Source organism: Staurois parvus, unplaced genomic scaffold (assembly GCF_062004578.1).
Source record: "Staurois parvus isolate SC_StPar_1 unplaced genomic scaffold, SC_StPar_1.0 ptg000763l, whole genome shotgun sequence".
NCBI lineage: Eukaryota > Metazoa > Chordata > Amphibia > Anura > Ranidae > Staurois > Staurois parvus.
The window spans coordinates 707,099-722,642 of NW_028318559.1; the positions used below are offsets into that span (position 1 = coordinate 707,099).

The following is a 15,544-nucleotide window of genomic DNA, read 5'->3' on the forward strand; positions in this document are numbered from 1 at the left end:
AATGGAAGAGGCTAAAGACGACTGTCAGTCTCCCTCGGACTGGGACTCCATGCAAGATCTCACCTCGTGGGGTATCACTGATGATAAGAAAGGTGAGTAATCAGCCCAGCACTACAAGGGAGAAGCTGGTCAATGACATGAAGAGAGCTGAGACCACAGTTTCAAAGGTCACTGTCGGTAGAACACTACGCCGTCATGGTTTCAAATCATGCATTGCACGGAAGGTTCCCTTGCTCAAGTCATCACATGTCCAGGCCCGTCTAAAGTTTGCCAATGACCATCTGGATGATCCAGAGGAGGCATGGGAGAAAGTCATGTGGTCAGATGAGACCAAAGTAGAACTTTTTGGTCTAAACTTCACTTGTTGTGTTTGCAGGAAAAAGAAGGATGAGTTGCATCCCAAGAACACCATTCCTACAGTGAAGCATGGGGGTGGTAACATCATGCTTTGGGGGTGTTTTTCTGCGAAGGGGACAGGACGACTGCACTGTATTAAGGAGAGGATGAATGGGGCCATTTATTGTGAGATTTTGAGCAACAACCTCCTTCCCTCAGTTAGAGCATTGAAGATGGGTCGTGGCTGGGTCTTCCAGCATGACAACGACCCGAAGCACACAGCCAGGATAACCAAGGAGTGGCTCCGTAAGAAGCTTATCAAGGTTCTGGAGTGGTCTAGCCAGTCTCCAGGCCTAAATCCAATAGAACATCTTTGGAAGGAGCTGAAACTTCATGTTGCTGAGCGACAGCCCCGAAACCTGACAGATCTAGAGGAGATCTGTGTGGAGGAGTGGGCCAAAATCCCTGTTGCAGTGTGTGCAAACCTGGTCAAGAACTACAGGAAACGTTTGACCTCTGTAATTGCAAACAAAAGCCTCTGTACCAAATATTAACACTGATTTTCTCAGGTGTTCAAATACTTATGTTCAGCAGTGCAAGACAAATTCTTTAAAAATCATACAATGTGATTTCCCGCATTTTTTTTTTAAATTCTGTCTCTCAGAGTGGGAATGCACCTACAATGTGAATTTCAGACCCCTCCATGATTTCTAAGTGGGAGAACTTGCAAAATCGCATGGTGTTCAAATACTTCGTTCCTCACTGTATATAAATTTGGTGGACTATATTTTATTTATTTTTCAATATTTTTCAATATACTATAGAAGACACTATTAGATCATGGATTGTTTTGAGGACTTTATATGTGAAGATATGCATGCAGCACTAGCTTGATTGTTAATATCACGTTATAGAAATATATTAGGACTCAGTTTTTTGTTTTGCACTAATTGATTTGTGGGTATATTGTTACATAGATGAGTTCTTGCTCGAAAATAATATTTTAAGCAACAGACAGCATGGATTCATGAACAACAGAAGTTCTCAAACAAATCTGATTTCTTTTTATGAGGAGGTGAGCAAAACCTTAGACAGAAGGGTGGCTGTGGGCGTGGTATACTTGGATTCTGCAAAAGCATTTGACACAGTTCCCCACACACGGCTGATGTATAAGGTAAAGTGTACAGGCTTGGAAAAATTAGTATGTAAATGGATAGAAGACTGGCTAAAAAATTGTATTGAGAGAGTAGTGGTTAGTGATTCATACTCTGAATGGTCTAGGGTTGTTATTGGTGTACCCCAAGGTTCAGTGTTGGGACCCTTACTTTTTAATGTGTGTACCTAAAAATAATTGATGCTGGTTTGAAGCCAAAAGGGGGGTGACACCAAATATTGATTTGATCCGCTTCTGTTCATATACTTTCCATTTTGTTAATTGAAAAAAAAAAATGTATTCTATTTCTGGAAGCATTCTTACTTTACAGCATTTTTTCACAACTGCTGTTAACTTTTGCACACTTCTGTATTTTTTTGGAACACTCCCACACTTTCCCAATAAGACAGACAGTAGAATATTTAGAAGAAAACTTAGTATAAATTGGAGTTTCTAATGCTAGTAAAAGATTGCACCGATGAAATACAGTGGGGATCGAAAGTTTGGGCACCCCAGCTAAAAATTTGTATTAATGTGCATAAAGAAGCCAAGGAAAGATGGAAAAATCTCCAAAAGGCATCAAATTACAGATTAGACATTCTTATAATATGTCTACAAAAGTTAGATTTTATTTCCATCATTTACACTTTCAAAATAACAGAAAACAAAAAAATGGCATCTGCAAAAGTTTGGGCACCCTGCAGAATTTATAGCATGCACTGCCCCCTTTGCAAAGCTGAGACCTGCTGTCAGGAATGGACTGGCCAGCAATGGTGGGACTCACCTGCCTTTTGATCTGCAGTACCAGGGCTGGCCAGCGGGTGCTCCCAGCAATCAGAGACTCAACTTTGCAGCCAGCTAACACCTGGAACTGATTATGCTGGGGTATTTAAGGGATGGCCAGACCCACAGACTCTGCCTTGGTGTTGTGTTTGTCCTGGGCCCTGTATCTGTCCTGCATCCTGTTTCTGTTCCTTTGCTGACCCTGCCTGTTCTGAACTGCTGCTGACTTCTCCTGCTCTGATCCCGGCTCGCTCCTGACCATCCCTCTGCCTGACCCTCTGTACTACGCTGCTTGCTACCTGTTCTGATCCCTGGCTTGTGACCCTGACCATCCCTCTGCCTGACCCTCTGTACTACGCTGCTTGCTACCTGCTGAACCTGGCCTGTGACCCCGACCATTCTCCGCTTACTCCCCCTGTACCTACCTGCCCAATTCATATTGACCCGGCCTGCCTGACGACGCTTGCTTGTATGTACTGTTATCTGTGGGTGGTTGGTTGGGTTTGTTTGCACTGTATTATGTTTAGTATTGCACTGCGTTTATGTTTGTATTGTTAGTGTTAATAAATTATATTGTTTATCACATATCTGAAGTCTGCGTTTCCCTGCGTCAGTCACACACCTCTGGTCATACCTGGGAGCCCTGACACCTGCCAGTGTCATGGATTGTTCTCAATCATCGTCTGGGAAGACCAGGTGATATCAATCTCAAAGGTTTTAAATGCCCAGACTCATCTGACCTTGCCCCAACAATCAGCACCATGGGTTCTTCTAAGCAGTTGTCTAGAAAACTGAAACTGAAAATAGTTGACGCTCACAAAGCTGGAGAAGGCTATAAGAAGATAGCAAAGCGTTTTCAGATGTCAATATCCTCTGTTCGGAATGTAATTAAGAAATGGCAGTCATCAGGAACAGTGGAAGTTAAAGCAACATCTGGAAGACCAAGAAAAACATCAGACAGAACAGCTCGCAGGATTGTGAGAAAAACAATTCAAAACCCACGTTTGACTGCACGATCCCTCCAGAAAGATCTGGCAGACACTGGATTTGTGGTACACTATTCCACTATAAAGAGATACTTGTACAAATATGGTCTTCATGGAAGAGTCATCAGAAGAAAACCTCTTCTACGTCCTCACCACAAAAATCATCGTTTGAACTTTGCAAATGAACAAATGAGCAAGCCTGATGCATTTTGGAAACAAGTTCTGTGGACCGATGAGGTTAAAATTGAACTTTTTGGCCGGAATGAGCAAAGGTATGTTTGGAGAAGAAGGGGCACAGAATTTAATGAAAAGAACCTCTGTCCAACTGTTAAGCATGGGGTTGGATCAATCATGCTTTGGGGTTGTGTTGCAGCCAGTGGCACAGGGAACATCTCACGAGTAGAAGGAAAAATGGATTCAATAAAATTTCAGCAAATTTTGGATGGTAACTTGATGCCATCTGTGAAAAAGCTGAAGTTAAAGAGAGGATGGCTTCTACAAATGGATAATGATCCTAAATACACCTCGAAATCCACGGGGGATTACATCAAGAGGCGTAAACTGAAGGTTTTGCCATGGCCTTCACAATCTCCTGACCTCAACATAATTGAAAATCTATGGATAGACAGCCCAGAAATCTCAAAGAACTGGAAGACTTTTGTAAGGAAGAATGGGCAAAGATACCTCAAACAAGAATTGAAAGACTCTTGGCTGGCTACAAAAAGCGTTTACAAGCTGTGATACTTGCCAAAGGGGGCAGTACAAGATATTAACTCTGCAGGGTGCCCAAACTTTTGCAGACGCCATTTTTTTGTTTTCTGTTATTTTGAAAGTGTAAATGATGGAAATAAAATCTAATTTTTGTTGACATATTATAAGAATGTCTAATCTGTAATTTGATGCCTTTTGGAGATTTTTCCATCTTTCCTTGGCTTCTTTATGCACATTAATACAAATTTTTAGCTGGGGTGCCCAAACTTTCGATCTCCACTGTATGTATAAACGATATAGGGTCTGGGGTTACAAATACCATTTCAATCTTTGCAGATAACACCAAGCTGTGCAGTGGAATAACGTCCTTACAGGATGTCTCCAACTTACAAGCCAACCCCAATGCATCATTTAATTGGGCAACTATGTGGCAAATGAGGTTTAATGTTGATAAATGTATAGTTACACACTTGGGGGCTAAGAATATGCATGCACCATACATACTAGAGGGAGTACAACTGGGGGAACCAATGTTGAAGGATCTGGGAGTTCTGGTAGATCAAAAGCTTAATAATGGCATGCAATGCCATGTTGTGGTTCCTAAATTTTTTCCCCTGCAGGAGCAAATTATACCATGCTTTGCTGGGTTTTTTTTGCCTTCCTCTAGATCAACTGTGGGTATAGGATTATAACCTTTTTTTTTTTTTTTTTTTTAATGCTTTTATAGATATTTAAATAGATACTGTATCTATTTAAGTTATTATATTCCTATTCTCAATCAAGAAGAATCCAAAAAAACGGCTTAAAAGAAGAAGAAAGCAGGGGGTAGTGGGAACATGGAAAAGTATTCCAGATGGCATGGCTGGATGGAAACCAGCTTACTTAGATGTAGATATTTGGACTTGGGCTGTTTCTATAATTTTTTTGAGCATTAGTATTCAAATGTTTGTAATCACCCAGAAATATTCAAGTTTTTTTTTATACTGATATTTTTATTCACTAAGGTAGTTTTAAATTAATCACAAATGAAATTCAACAAATTGGCAATGTTATAAGATTCTTTTAAATTTAGGTAATTGTTCTATCAATTCACGTTTTTCAAAGAGATGTCCTGGCTATATTTTTAACTTAACTTACAAAGACAGACATCAGGAAGTTTGCTTTATGCTGTGGCTAGCTAGTGCAACAACTCAACCAAAAAATGAAAGGCTATGACATTTTTCGCTACTTTTTAAATTGTCCCTGGCGCAGGGCTCTTAACACTGCAAATAGTTCCCAAGTCCTTAAATACTGCATAGCTTGTGCTCCCAAAGTAAACAGTTCCTGTCTTAAGCAGATCAACTGTGAACATAAATTTTAATCCGACTCAGCGCTCAAATCCGCTGATATGTGAATAACTTTAGTATAAAGATCTGGTAATAGTGGTTTATGACTGTCAAAGATTTTACAGTGATAAACCTCTGTAAAATAATCCATCTTTCCACATACATATGTTTTATATATAACAAAGTTCAGACTTCCCAAAAATATGGCTTTGTTGATACTGCAATTTCTTGTCTTTGGTTTCCCTCTTGTATTTAGGTTTGGTGATTGTTAATTGTCTTTGCTATCAACACACAAAGCAAAGACCTAAAATTAGCCAACATGCAAACTACAAAACGTTCTAGATTAGGTTATAAAATATAACATTTGTAGACTGGGTACAGTGCAAATTTAATGAAAGATTTCAGTTACTGGTGGGTTAAAATCATGTGACATTCTGGGTGGCATGACTGAAGATTTAGAGGAAACCTTTACTGAAGGAAATTCTCCTTCCGAGAATACTAGTTGCCAGAGCTTTCAGGGTTACTAACTGCAAGCAAGTATGCAGGGTAAAAAGTCAAAAAGCTTGACCTGCATACTTATTTCAGTTGAGTGAACAAAAAGGTATTTAAAGGCTAAGTTCTCCTTTGAAACATGTTACACACATATCTAGGGTGTAACATGTTCCACCACCCCCCCCCCCCCTTAAAGCATGCAGAGGTTCTTCCTCTCCTGCAGTTGCTGTCACACTCAAAATCAACACAGCTGTGCAGAGCTCAGCTCGTACAGTTGTGTCATTCATTCACAGAGATCTGCAATGGTAGTAGACTTGCATTTAGTTCTCAGTAGACTGCAAGGGTGCTGATGAACACCCTTGTAGTCCATGGACACTTCCTCCAGTTTTGTAAATGAAAGCCCTGACAGAAGGCACAGGCAAGAAAACTATAGGACCTGTCTGTAGGAGCTTGGCATTGTACCGGCCACTGATTATGGGTGCAATGTTTTTACAGACTCCTACAGGAAAAAATAATACACTTTTTCTGCAAAAATATATGCATTTATTATTTTCTCCTGAAAGGTGAATTTATTCTTTAAACCAATTAATCAATATTACAAGAAGTCAACAAGCATTTTCAGAAGTATTCGTCAGCGATGCCTGCTTCCACATTTTATCAGTACAGGTATATTTTTCATGCAGGGCGTTTTCACATAAAAACAATTGCATTCAACCTGCTATGCTCCCGTGCTGCTCATATATAGTAAATAAATGTTAACATTTTGTAAATTACCAAAAAAATGTATATGTATATATATACACGTATATATATATATATATATATATATATATATATATATACTGCTGTACATCTGTGTTGCATGGAGTCAACCAACTTCTGGCACCTGTGAACAGGTATTCCAGCCCAGGATGATTGGACTACATTCCACAGTTCTTCTCTATTTCTTGGTTTTGCCTCAGAAACTGCATTTTTGATGTCATCCCACAAGTTTTCTATTGGATTAAGATCCGGGGATTGGGCTGGCCACTCCATAACGTCAATCATGTTGGTCTGGAACCAAGATCTTGCACGTTTACTGGTGTGTTTGGGGTCGTTGTCTTGTTGGAACACCCATTTCAGGGGCATTTCCTCTTCAGCATAAGGCAGCATGACCTCTTCAAGTATTCTGATGTATTCAAACTGATCCATGATCCCTGGTATGCGATAAATAGGCCCAACACCGTAGTATGAGAAACATCCCCATATCATGATGCTTGCGCAAACATGCTTCACTGTCTTCACAGTGTACTGTGGCTTGAATTCAGTGTTTGGGGGTCGTCTGACAAACTGTCTCCGGCCACTAGACCCAAAAAGAACAATCTTACTTTCATCAGTCCACAAAATGTTGCGCCATTTCTCTTTAGGCCAGTCAATGTGCTCTATGGCAAATTGTAACCTCTTCAGCACATGTCTTTTTTTCAACAGTGGGACTTTGCGGGGGCTTCTTGCAGATAGCTTGGCTTCACATAGCTGTCTTCTAATTGTAACAGTACTCACAGGTAATGTTAGACCTTCTTTGATCTCCCTGGAGCTGATTGTTGGCTGAGTCCTTGCCATTTTGGCTATTCTTCTATCCATTCGAATAGTAGTTTTTCGCTTTCTTCCACGTTTTTCAGGTTTTGGTTGCCATTTTAAAGCATTTGCGATCATTTTAGCTGAGCAGTCTATCATTTTCTGCACTTCTTTATATGTTTTCCCCTCTCCAATCAACTTTTTAATCAAGGTACGCTGTTCTTCTGAACAATGTCTGAAACGACCCATTTTTCTCAGAATTTCAGAGAGAAATCCACTGTAACCAGCATGTACAACATTTGCTGCCTTCCTTCCTTAAATAAGGGCAATAATTGCCACCTGTTTTTCAAAGAATGAATGACCTCACTAATAGAACTCCACACTGCTATAATTTTAACATGCCCCTTTCAATTAGTGACTGAATTACACAGAATCAGTAGCATGCATGTCATGACTGTTGGGTTTCTATTACTCTACTACACCTGCTAGTAAATTATTTGCCATGTAGAAATATAATTTCTACCAAAAACAGTGATTGATCAGGTTAGTGATGTCTGATTGCTATTATTTTGAACACAACTGTGGAGTTCACCAGAGCTTCACAGGAGTCCTCTTCCACTCCTCCATGACGACATCACGGAGCTGGTGGATATTAGAAACCTTGCGCTCCTCCACCTTCCGTTTGAGGATGCCCTACAGATGCTCAATAGGGTTTAGGTCTGGAGACATGCTTGGCCAGTCCATCGGCTTTACCCTCAGCTTCTTTAGCAAGGCAGTGGTCGTCTTGAAGGTGTGTTTGGGGTCGTTATCATGTTGGAATACTGCCCTTCGGCCCAGTCTCCGAAGGGAGGGGATCATGCTCTGCTTCAGTATGTCACAGTACATGTTGGCATTCATGGTTCCCTCAATGAACTGTAGCTCCCCAGTGCTGGCAGCACTCATGCAGCCCCAGACCATGACACTCCCACCACACTTGACTGTAGGAAAGACACACTTGTCTTTGTACTCCTCACCTGGTTGCCACCACACACGCTTGACACCATCTGAACCAAGTAAGTTTATCTTGGTCTCATCAGACCATAGGACATGGTTCCAGTAATCCATGTCCTTAGTCTGCTTGTCTTCAGCAAACTGTTTCCGGGCTTTCTTGTGCATCATCTTTAGAAGAGGCTTCCTTCTGGGACGACAGCCATGCAGACCAATTTAATACAGTGTTCGGTGTATGGTCTGAGCACTAACAGGCTGACCCCCCACCCCTTCAACCTCTGCAGCAATGATGGAAGCATTCATATGTCTATTTTCCAAAGACAACCTCTGGATATGACGCTGAGCATGTGCACTCAACTTCTTTGGTCGACCATGGAGAGGCCTGTTCTAAGTGGAACCTGTCCTGTTAAACCACTGTATGGTCTTGGCCACCGTGCTGCAGCTTAGTTTCAGGGTCTTGGCAATCTTCTTATAGCCTAGGCCATCTTTATGTAGAGCAACAATTCTTTTTTTCAAATCCTCAGAGAGTTCTTTGCCATGAGGTGCCATGTTGAACTTCCAGTGACTAATATGAGAAAGCAATAACACCAAATTTAACACACCTGCTCCCCATTCACAGCTGAGACCTTGTAACACTAATGAGTCACATGACACCGGGGGAGGGAAATGGCTAATTGGGCTCAATTTGGACATTTTTACTTAGGGGTGTACTCACTTTTGTTGCCAGTGGTTTAGATATTAATGCCTGTGTGTGGAGTTATTTTGAGGGGACAGCAAATTTACACTGTTATACAAGCTGTACACTCACTACTTTACATTGTAGCAAAGTGTCATTTCTTCAGTGTTGGCACATAAAATATTTACAAAAATGTGACGGGTGTACTCACTTCTGTGAGATACTGTGTATATATATATATATATATATATATATATACACACACACACACACACACACACACACACACACACAGTATATGTCCTGTATAATAATAATAATAATAATACACACACATACTATACATGCACATACTATACACGCACACAGATACTGTTGTGCAAGTTTTATGCAGGTGTGAAAAAATGCTGTAAATGTTATCAATTAACAAAATGAAAAGTAAACTAACAGACGAGAAATCAAACCAGTATTTGGTATGACCAACCTTTGCCTTCTAAATAGCATCAATTCTTCTAGGTACACTTGCACATAGTTTTTGAAGGGACTCAGCAGGTAGGTTGTTCTGAACACACTAACCATAGATCTTCTAAGAATGTAGGCTGCCCCAAAACCTTCTGTCTATTCATGGAATCCCAGGCAGACTCAATGATGTTTAGATCAGGGCTCTGTGGGGGCCAAACAGATACTCACCGTACCTCTCTCTCCAGCCCTTTGGCAAATAAACAGCCTCCTGCTACAGCAAAATATTTCATATTTTGACTCATCAGTCCAGTCACTTAGCTTTTTTTTCACATCGGAGGTATGGCTTTTTTGGCCATAATTCTTCCATGAAGACCACTTTTGGCCAGATTTCTCCAGACTGTAGATGGGCGTACCTGAATTCCACTGGTTTCCATAAGTTCTGTCCTGAAGGCATGCTGGACATCTTCCAAGGGTCAAAGGGAAATAGGCATTATGGGTCTTTCATTTGCTGCATTAAGTTTCCTCGGCCAAACACTATGTCTACGGTCCTCAACATTGCACATCTTGAAACCCCAGTCTGCTTTGAAACCTTGCCTGGTGCTGATGCAATATACTGCTTGTGTACTGTTGCTGTGCTCAGTTTTGCCATGGTGTATGACCTGTGACCTCACCTTAGTAGCAAAGTTTGGCTGTTTGTCACTCAATTTTAAGCCTACTACTACACAGCTGTTTCTGTTTCATGACGGTGTTTCAAACTACACTGATCAAAAAAATTAAAGGAACACTTTTTAATCAGAGTATAGCATCAAGTAAATTAAACTCCTGGGATATTGATCAAGTCAGTTAAGTAGCAGAGGGGGTTGTTAATCAGTTTCAGCTGCTTTTCTGTTAATGAAATGAACAACAGGTGCACTAGGTGGGCAACAATGAGATGACCCCCAAAACAGAAATGGTTTTACAGGTGGAGGCCGCTGACATCTTTTTCCCTACTCATCTTTTCTGACTGTTTTTCATTAGTTTTGCATTTGGCTAGGGTCAGTGTCACTACTGGTAGCACGAGGCAATACCTGTACCCTACAGAGGTTGCACATGCAGTCCAACTCCTCCAGGATGGCACATCAATACATGCCATTGCCAGAAGGTTTGCGGTGTCTCCCAGCACAGTCTCAAGAGCATGGAAGAAAATCCAGGAGACAGGCGGTTACTCTAGGAAAGCTGGACAGGGCCGTAGAAGGTCCTTAACCCATCAGCAGGATCAGTATCTGCTCCTTTGTGCAAGGAGGAACAAGATGAGCACTGCCAGAGCCCTACAAAATGACCTCCAGTAGGCGACTGGTGTGAAGGTCTCTGACCAATCAGAAACAGACTTCATGAGGGTGGCCTGAGGGCACAATGTCCTCTAGTGGGCCCTGTGCTCACTGCACGGCACTATAGAGCATGAATGGCATTTGCCATTAAACACCAGAATTGGCAGGACCCCCACTGATGCCCTGTGCTTTTCACAGATAAGAGCAGGTTCACCCTAAGCACATGTGACAGATGTGAAAGGGTCTAGAGAAGCCGTGAAGAACATTATGCTGCCTGTAACATCGTTAGACCTCCACAGGCTAGACAATGGCACCTTGACTGCCATTAGGTATCGGGATCTTGGACCCATTGTCGGACCCTGCGCTGGTGCAGTGAGTCCTGGGTTCCTCCTGGTAAACAACAATAGCCTGGCCGAGAGTATGCAGGCCATTCCTGCAGGATAAAGGAATTGGTACCATTGAATAGCCCCCATGCTCACCTAACCTAAATCTATTAGAAAACTTCTGAGATCTGTTTTGGTCCATCTGACGCCACCAGGTTGCACCTCAGACTATCCAGAAGCTCAGTGATGCCCTGGTCCAGATCTTGGATAAAATACCCCAGGACACCATCTGTCATCTCATTAGGAGCATGCCATGCCCCAGAGTTATCAGGAATGCATACAAGCACGTAGGGGAACGTACAAACTACTGAGTACCATTTTGAGTTGCCGCAATGAAATTTCAGCAAAATGGACTAACCTGCTGCATCATTTTTTCACTTTGATTTTCAGGGTCTTTGAATTCAGTCCTCTGTAGGTTGATAATTTTCATTTCCTTCAAATGATGGGGCATCCTTATGTTCCTAACACATTACCCAGTCCAGATCAGTACAGATATCCAGCATGATATTTTTCCCCAGATCTGATGTGTTTTGAAAGTGTTCCTTTAATTGTTTTGAGCAGTGTATATATGAAATTGATGATCAGTAGCACCTGATTGGTATAATTGTTTAATCATACACCTGATTCTAATCCTACAAAATCCCTGACGTTGTGCAAGTGTACAAAGTGTGCAAGTGTAAGAATTGATGCTAGTTTGAAGCCAAAGGGTAGGCACACCAAATATTGATTTGATTTAGATTTTTCTTCTGTTCGCTCACTTTGCATTTTGTAAATTACAAAAATAAAATAAACAATGAAAATATGTATATTTGAAAGCATTCTTACTTTACAGCAGTCCTTCATACCTGCCTAAAACGTTTGTGCAGTAATTTATACAGTTGTGTTCAAAAGTTTGCATACCCTTTACTCTTTTATTTAAGGATAGTGATCATATGAAGCCAGTGATTAACACATAGTTGTTTGGCTCCTTTTTAATTTAAAAAAAGAACGAAAATCACTGAAATAGCCATGATCAAAAGTTTACATACCCTAAAATGTGTGGCCTTGGTACAGACACACATGGTAACACACAGGTTAAAATTGCAATTAAAGGTTAATTTCCCACATCTGTGGCTTTTTACATTGCAATTATTGTCTGTGTCTAAATAGTCAATGAGTTTGTTAGCTCTCACATGTATGCACTGAGCAAGGCTAGATACTGAGCCATGGGGAGCAGAAAAGAACTGTCAAAAGACCTGTGTAACAAGGAAATGGAACCTTATAAAAAAGGAAATGGTTATAAAAGATATCCAAAGCCTTGAACATGCCAATCAGCACTGTTCAATCACTTATTAGGAACAAGAACATTTTTGGGATCTCCTGATACCAAGCCAAGGTCAGATAGACCAAGAAAGACTGCAGTCACAACTACCAAAAGAATTGCTGGAAAACCCACAGGTAACCTCAAGAGAATTACATGCTACTTTGAAAAAAGACAGTGTGATTGTTTCACGAAGCACAATACGAAGGTACTTGAACAAAAATTAGCTACATGGTCGAGTTGCCAGAAAGAAGCCTTTACTGTGCCAATGTCACAAAAAAGCCTGGTTATAATATGCTCAAAAACACCCTGACACACCTCACAGCTTCTGGCACACTGTAATCTGGAGTGACGAGACCAAAATAGAGCTTTATGGTCACAACCACAAGTCCTATGTTTGGAGAGAGGTCAACAAGATCTATAGCAACAAAAATACAATCCCCATTGTGAAGCATAGTGGTGGCTCACTGATGTTTTGGGGTGTGAGAGTTCTAAAGGCATGGGGAATTTTGCAAAAATTGATGGCAAGATGAATGAAGCATGTTATCAGAAAATACTCACAGACAATTCTTTTGCATGAAAGCAAGATATGCAATGTAACAATTCTACAGAGATACTCAGGGTGGATTCCATTACGATCAGCAGAGGACAGCTCACAGCTCCCCTGATGATGGAAGCAGTGCGGGCGGATGACACATGCGTGTCTACTCAGTTTCTGCCGTCGTCACGGGGCACTTGTGGTGTTTCCCCATTTTTTTGAATGGACTATCGCAGCTTAAGGGGTCAGTTGACAGCCAACAAAAACGTGGCTCAAGCACACATTTCCCCCACCCCTCCCACCCCACAATCACATGTCTAAATGAAACCCTAATGAATAAAACTATTGTTTTAAATAAACATTCATTCACCCTATATGTAAAGCATAATTTTCAGTCCCTGGCATTTGCTTACCTCAACGCTCCGTTCACTTGTTTTCTTCATAAGTAGGCTGTCTTCTAATAACTGGTTATGTTCACTCTGAAGCGATACAATACGATCTTTCGCTGCAATGAGCTGTTATAAAAACACATGTCAGTTATATCTATATCTATAATATTTGGTATTATATGTCAACTGATGAAAAGACTAGGGAATAAACAGCAACACAAACCCCCCACCCTCCCTAAAGTGTCACATCAATATTTGTATTATTATGGTATACTGAAAGGCAGTTTTGAATGACAAACGTGTCCAGGGCTAGGAAATTCTTTCCTCCTTTGCAGTTAATTTTTTCCTTAAACCACTGCACATGTATACAGCCAGAAACTGTATCCTCAGAGTAAGCACGTTTACGGGCCAAGGAGGTGACAGACAGACAGCAGGTATATGATTTATGACATCTATGAGAGTGCTACAGCCGCTTGCAGACCAGTTATGTGGAATGGTGACTATTGATTATCTGTTGGCACCATCTGAAAAATAGAGTGGTTACTCTGAGGACCCAGAGGAGTTTTCTTGCTTTGTGGCCCTGCAGGGTCATGAAGTAGAGGTGAGAGGCCATTGCAGCCATTCCTTTGGGAATCACATTGAGGGTGTTTTGCCATCTGCACCGTGCATGAACAGGCAGATCACTGCACCAATTTATGGACTTTTAACCACCTTATATATGATGTGTGTTTCACATAGTGTGCTGCTTTAATCCCAATCACAGCAGGTCACATGACAGTCGTATACAATGGATGGCTTCCTTTCATGCCATCCATTGTATACAAGTGTGTCTAGCTGTGAATGGTCACAGTGATCACATGCACAAGCTGGGCCAATCACAGCCCAGCTGTGTCATGTGATTAGCCGTGGCCAAATCACAGCTAATCACAAAAAAAAAACCCTGAATTGATTGATTTCATTCAGGTAAATGCTTGCTTATAGCCAAGTAATTCTTTGCTATAAGCAAAAAAAAAAATACTGATCACTTCCCGAAAGTAGTACAATGTTACTATGGTAACATTATACTACTTTGGTTAAAAATAATAAAACATTTTTTAAAAAAATTTAAAACAAATTATCATTATTTTTTTTTCGTACTGTCACCAGTCAGTGTCCCTGATCACCGCCATGCCATTTATATGATGAACTGTTGTACTGCACTGGTGATAGTATGTAAAAAAAAAATAGTGAAAATCTTTTATTTTTTCATTTTCCAAAAAATAATGACAAAAAAATTACAACTTCAAAAAACTCGCCATGCCTGTTATGAATTACGTCGGACTGTCTACTTTGCAAAAAGGGGTCATTTGGGGGATATCTGTACTGTTCTCACATTCTTGGACCTCAAGAAATTAGATTGGCCATCAGTACTTCAGGATTGATCAATTTTCAGATATATCCCATAGTTTGTGAACTCTATAACTTTCCTACAGACTAAATAATAAAATACTAATTTGGGTTATGTTCACCAAAGAAATGTAGCAGAATACATCTTGGCCTAAATTTATGAAGAACAATTATTTATTTGCAAACTTTTATAACAGAAACAAAGAAAAACTTGTTTTTTTTTGTTAATTTTTGTTAATTTAGCAAAAATTAAAACCCCAATGGTGATTAAATACTACCAAAAGAAAGCTCTAGTTGTGTGAAGAAAATTATAAAATTTTAGTTTGGGTACAGTGTTGCATGACCACGCAATTGTCATTCAAAGTGTGAGAGCGCTGAAACCTGAAAATTGGCCTGGGCAGGAAGGGGGATAAAATTGCCCTGTATGGAAGTGGTTAAAATAAGGTTTATCTAGCTAAAACTACTATAACTTCTCAAGTATCTTTCCAACTATAGAAGTTAAACTAATCAGTCTGTAGCTACTTGATAAAGACTTTGATCCCTTTAGAAATAAATATAGGCACTACATCATTGCCAATCTACTGATACCATGCCAGTTATTAAAGAGTCTCAAACAAAGTTAGAAACCATGGCATTAACAGAACTCAACACTTTGAAGACACAGTTTAAGCTATCTGGTCCAGATGCTTTATTCACCTTTAACTTGTTTGTTTCTGGAACATATCAATTTTGAGCCACTGTGGCTCTTTTGAGGCTATGTCAATACTATCTATTAT

At 40.5% G+C, this 15,544-nt stretch overlaps 1 protein-coding gene across 1 annotated transcript in view; it reads right to left on the reverse strand.

The window, feature by feature from the left end:
* Window positions 1-15,544, reverse strand: part of LOC149444920 (RUN and FYVE domain-containing protein 1-like) — a 233,999-nt gene that overhangs the window by 96,809 nt on the left and 121,646 nt on the right. Inside the window, exon 10 of the mRNA XM_089654398.1 lies at window positions 13,407-13,508. Coding sequence (XP_089510524.1) covers window positions 13,407-13,508 — 102 coding nt within the window. The remainder of the gene's footprint in view (window positions 1-13,406; window positions 13,509-15,544) is intronic.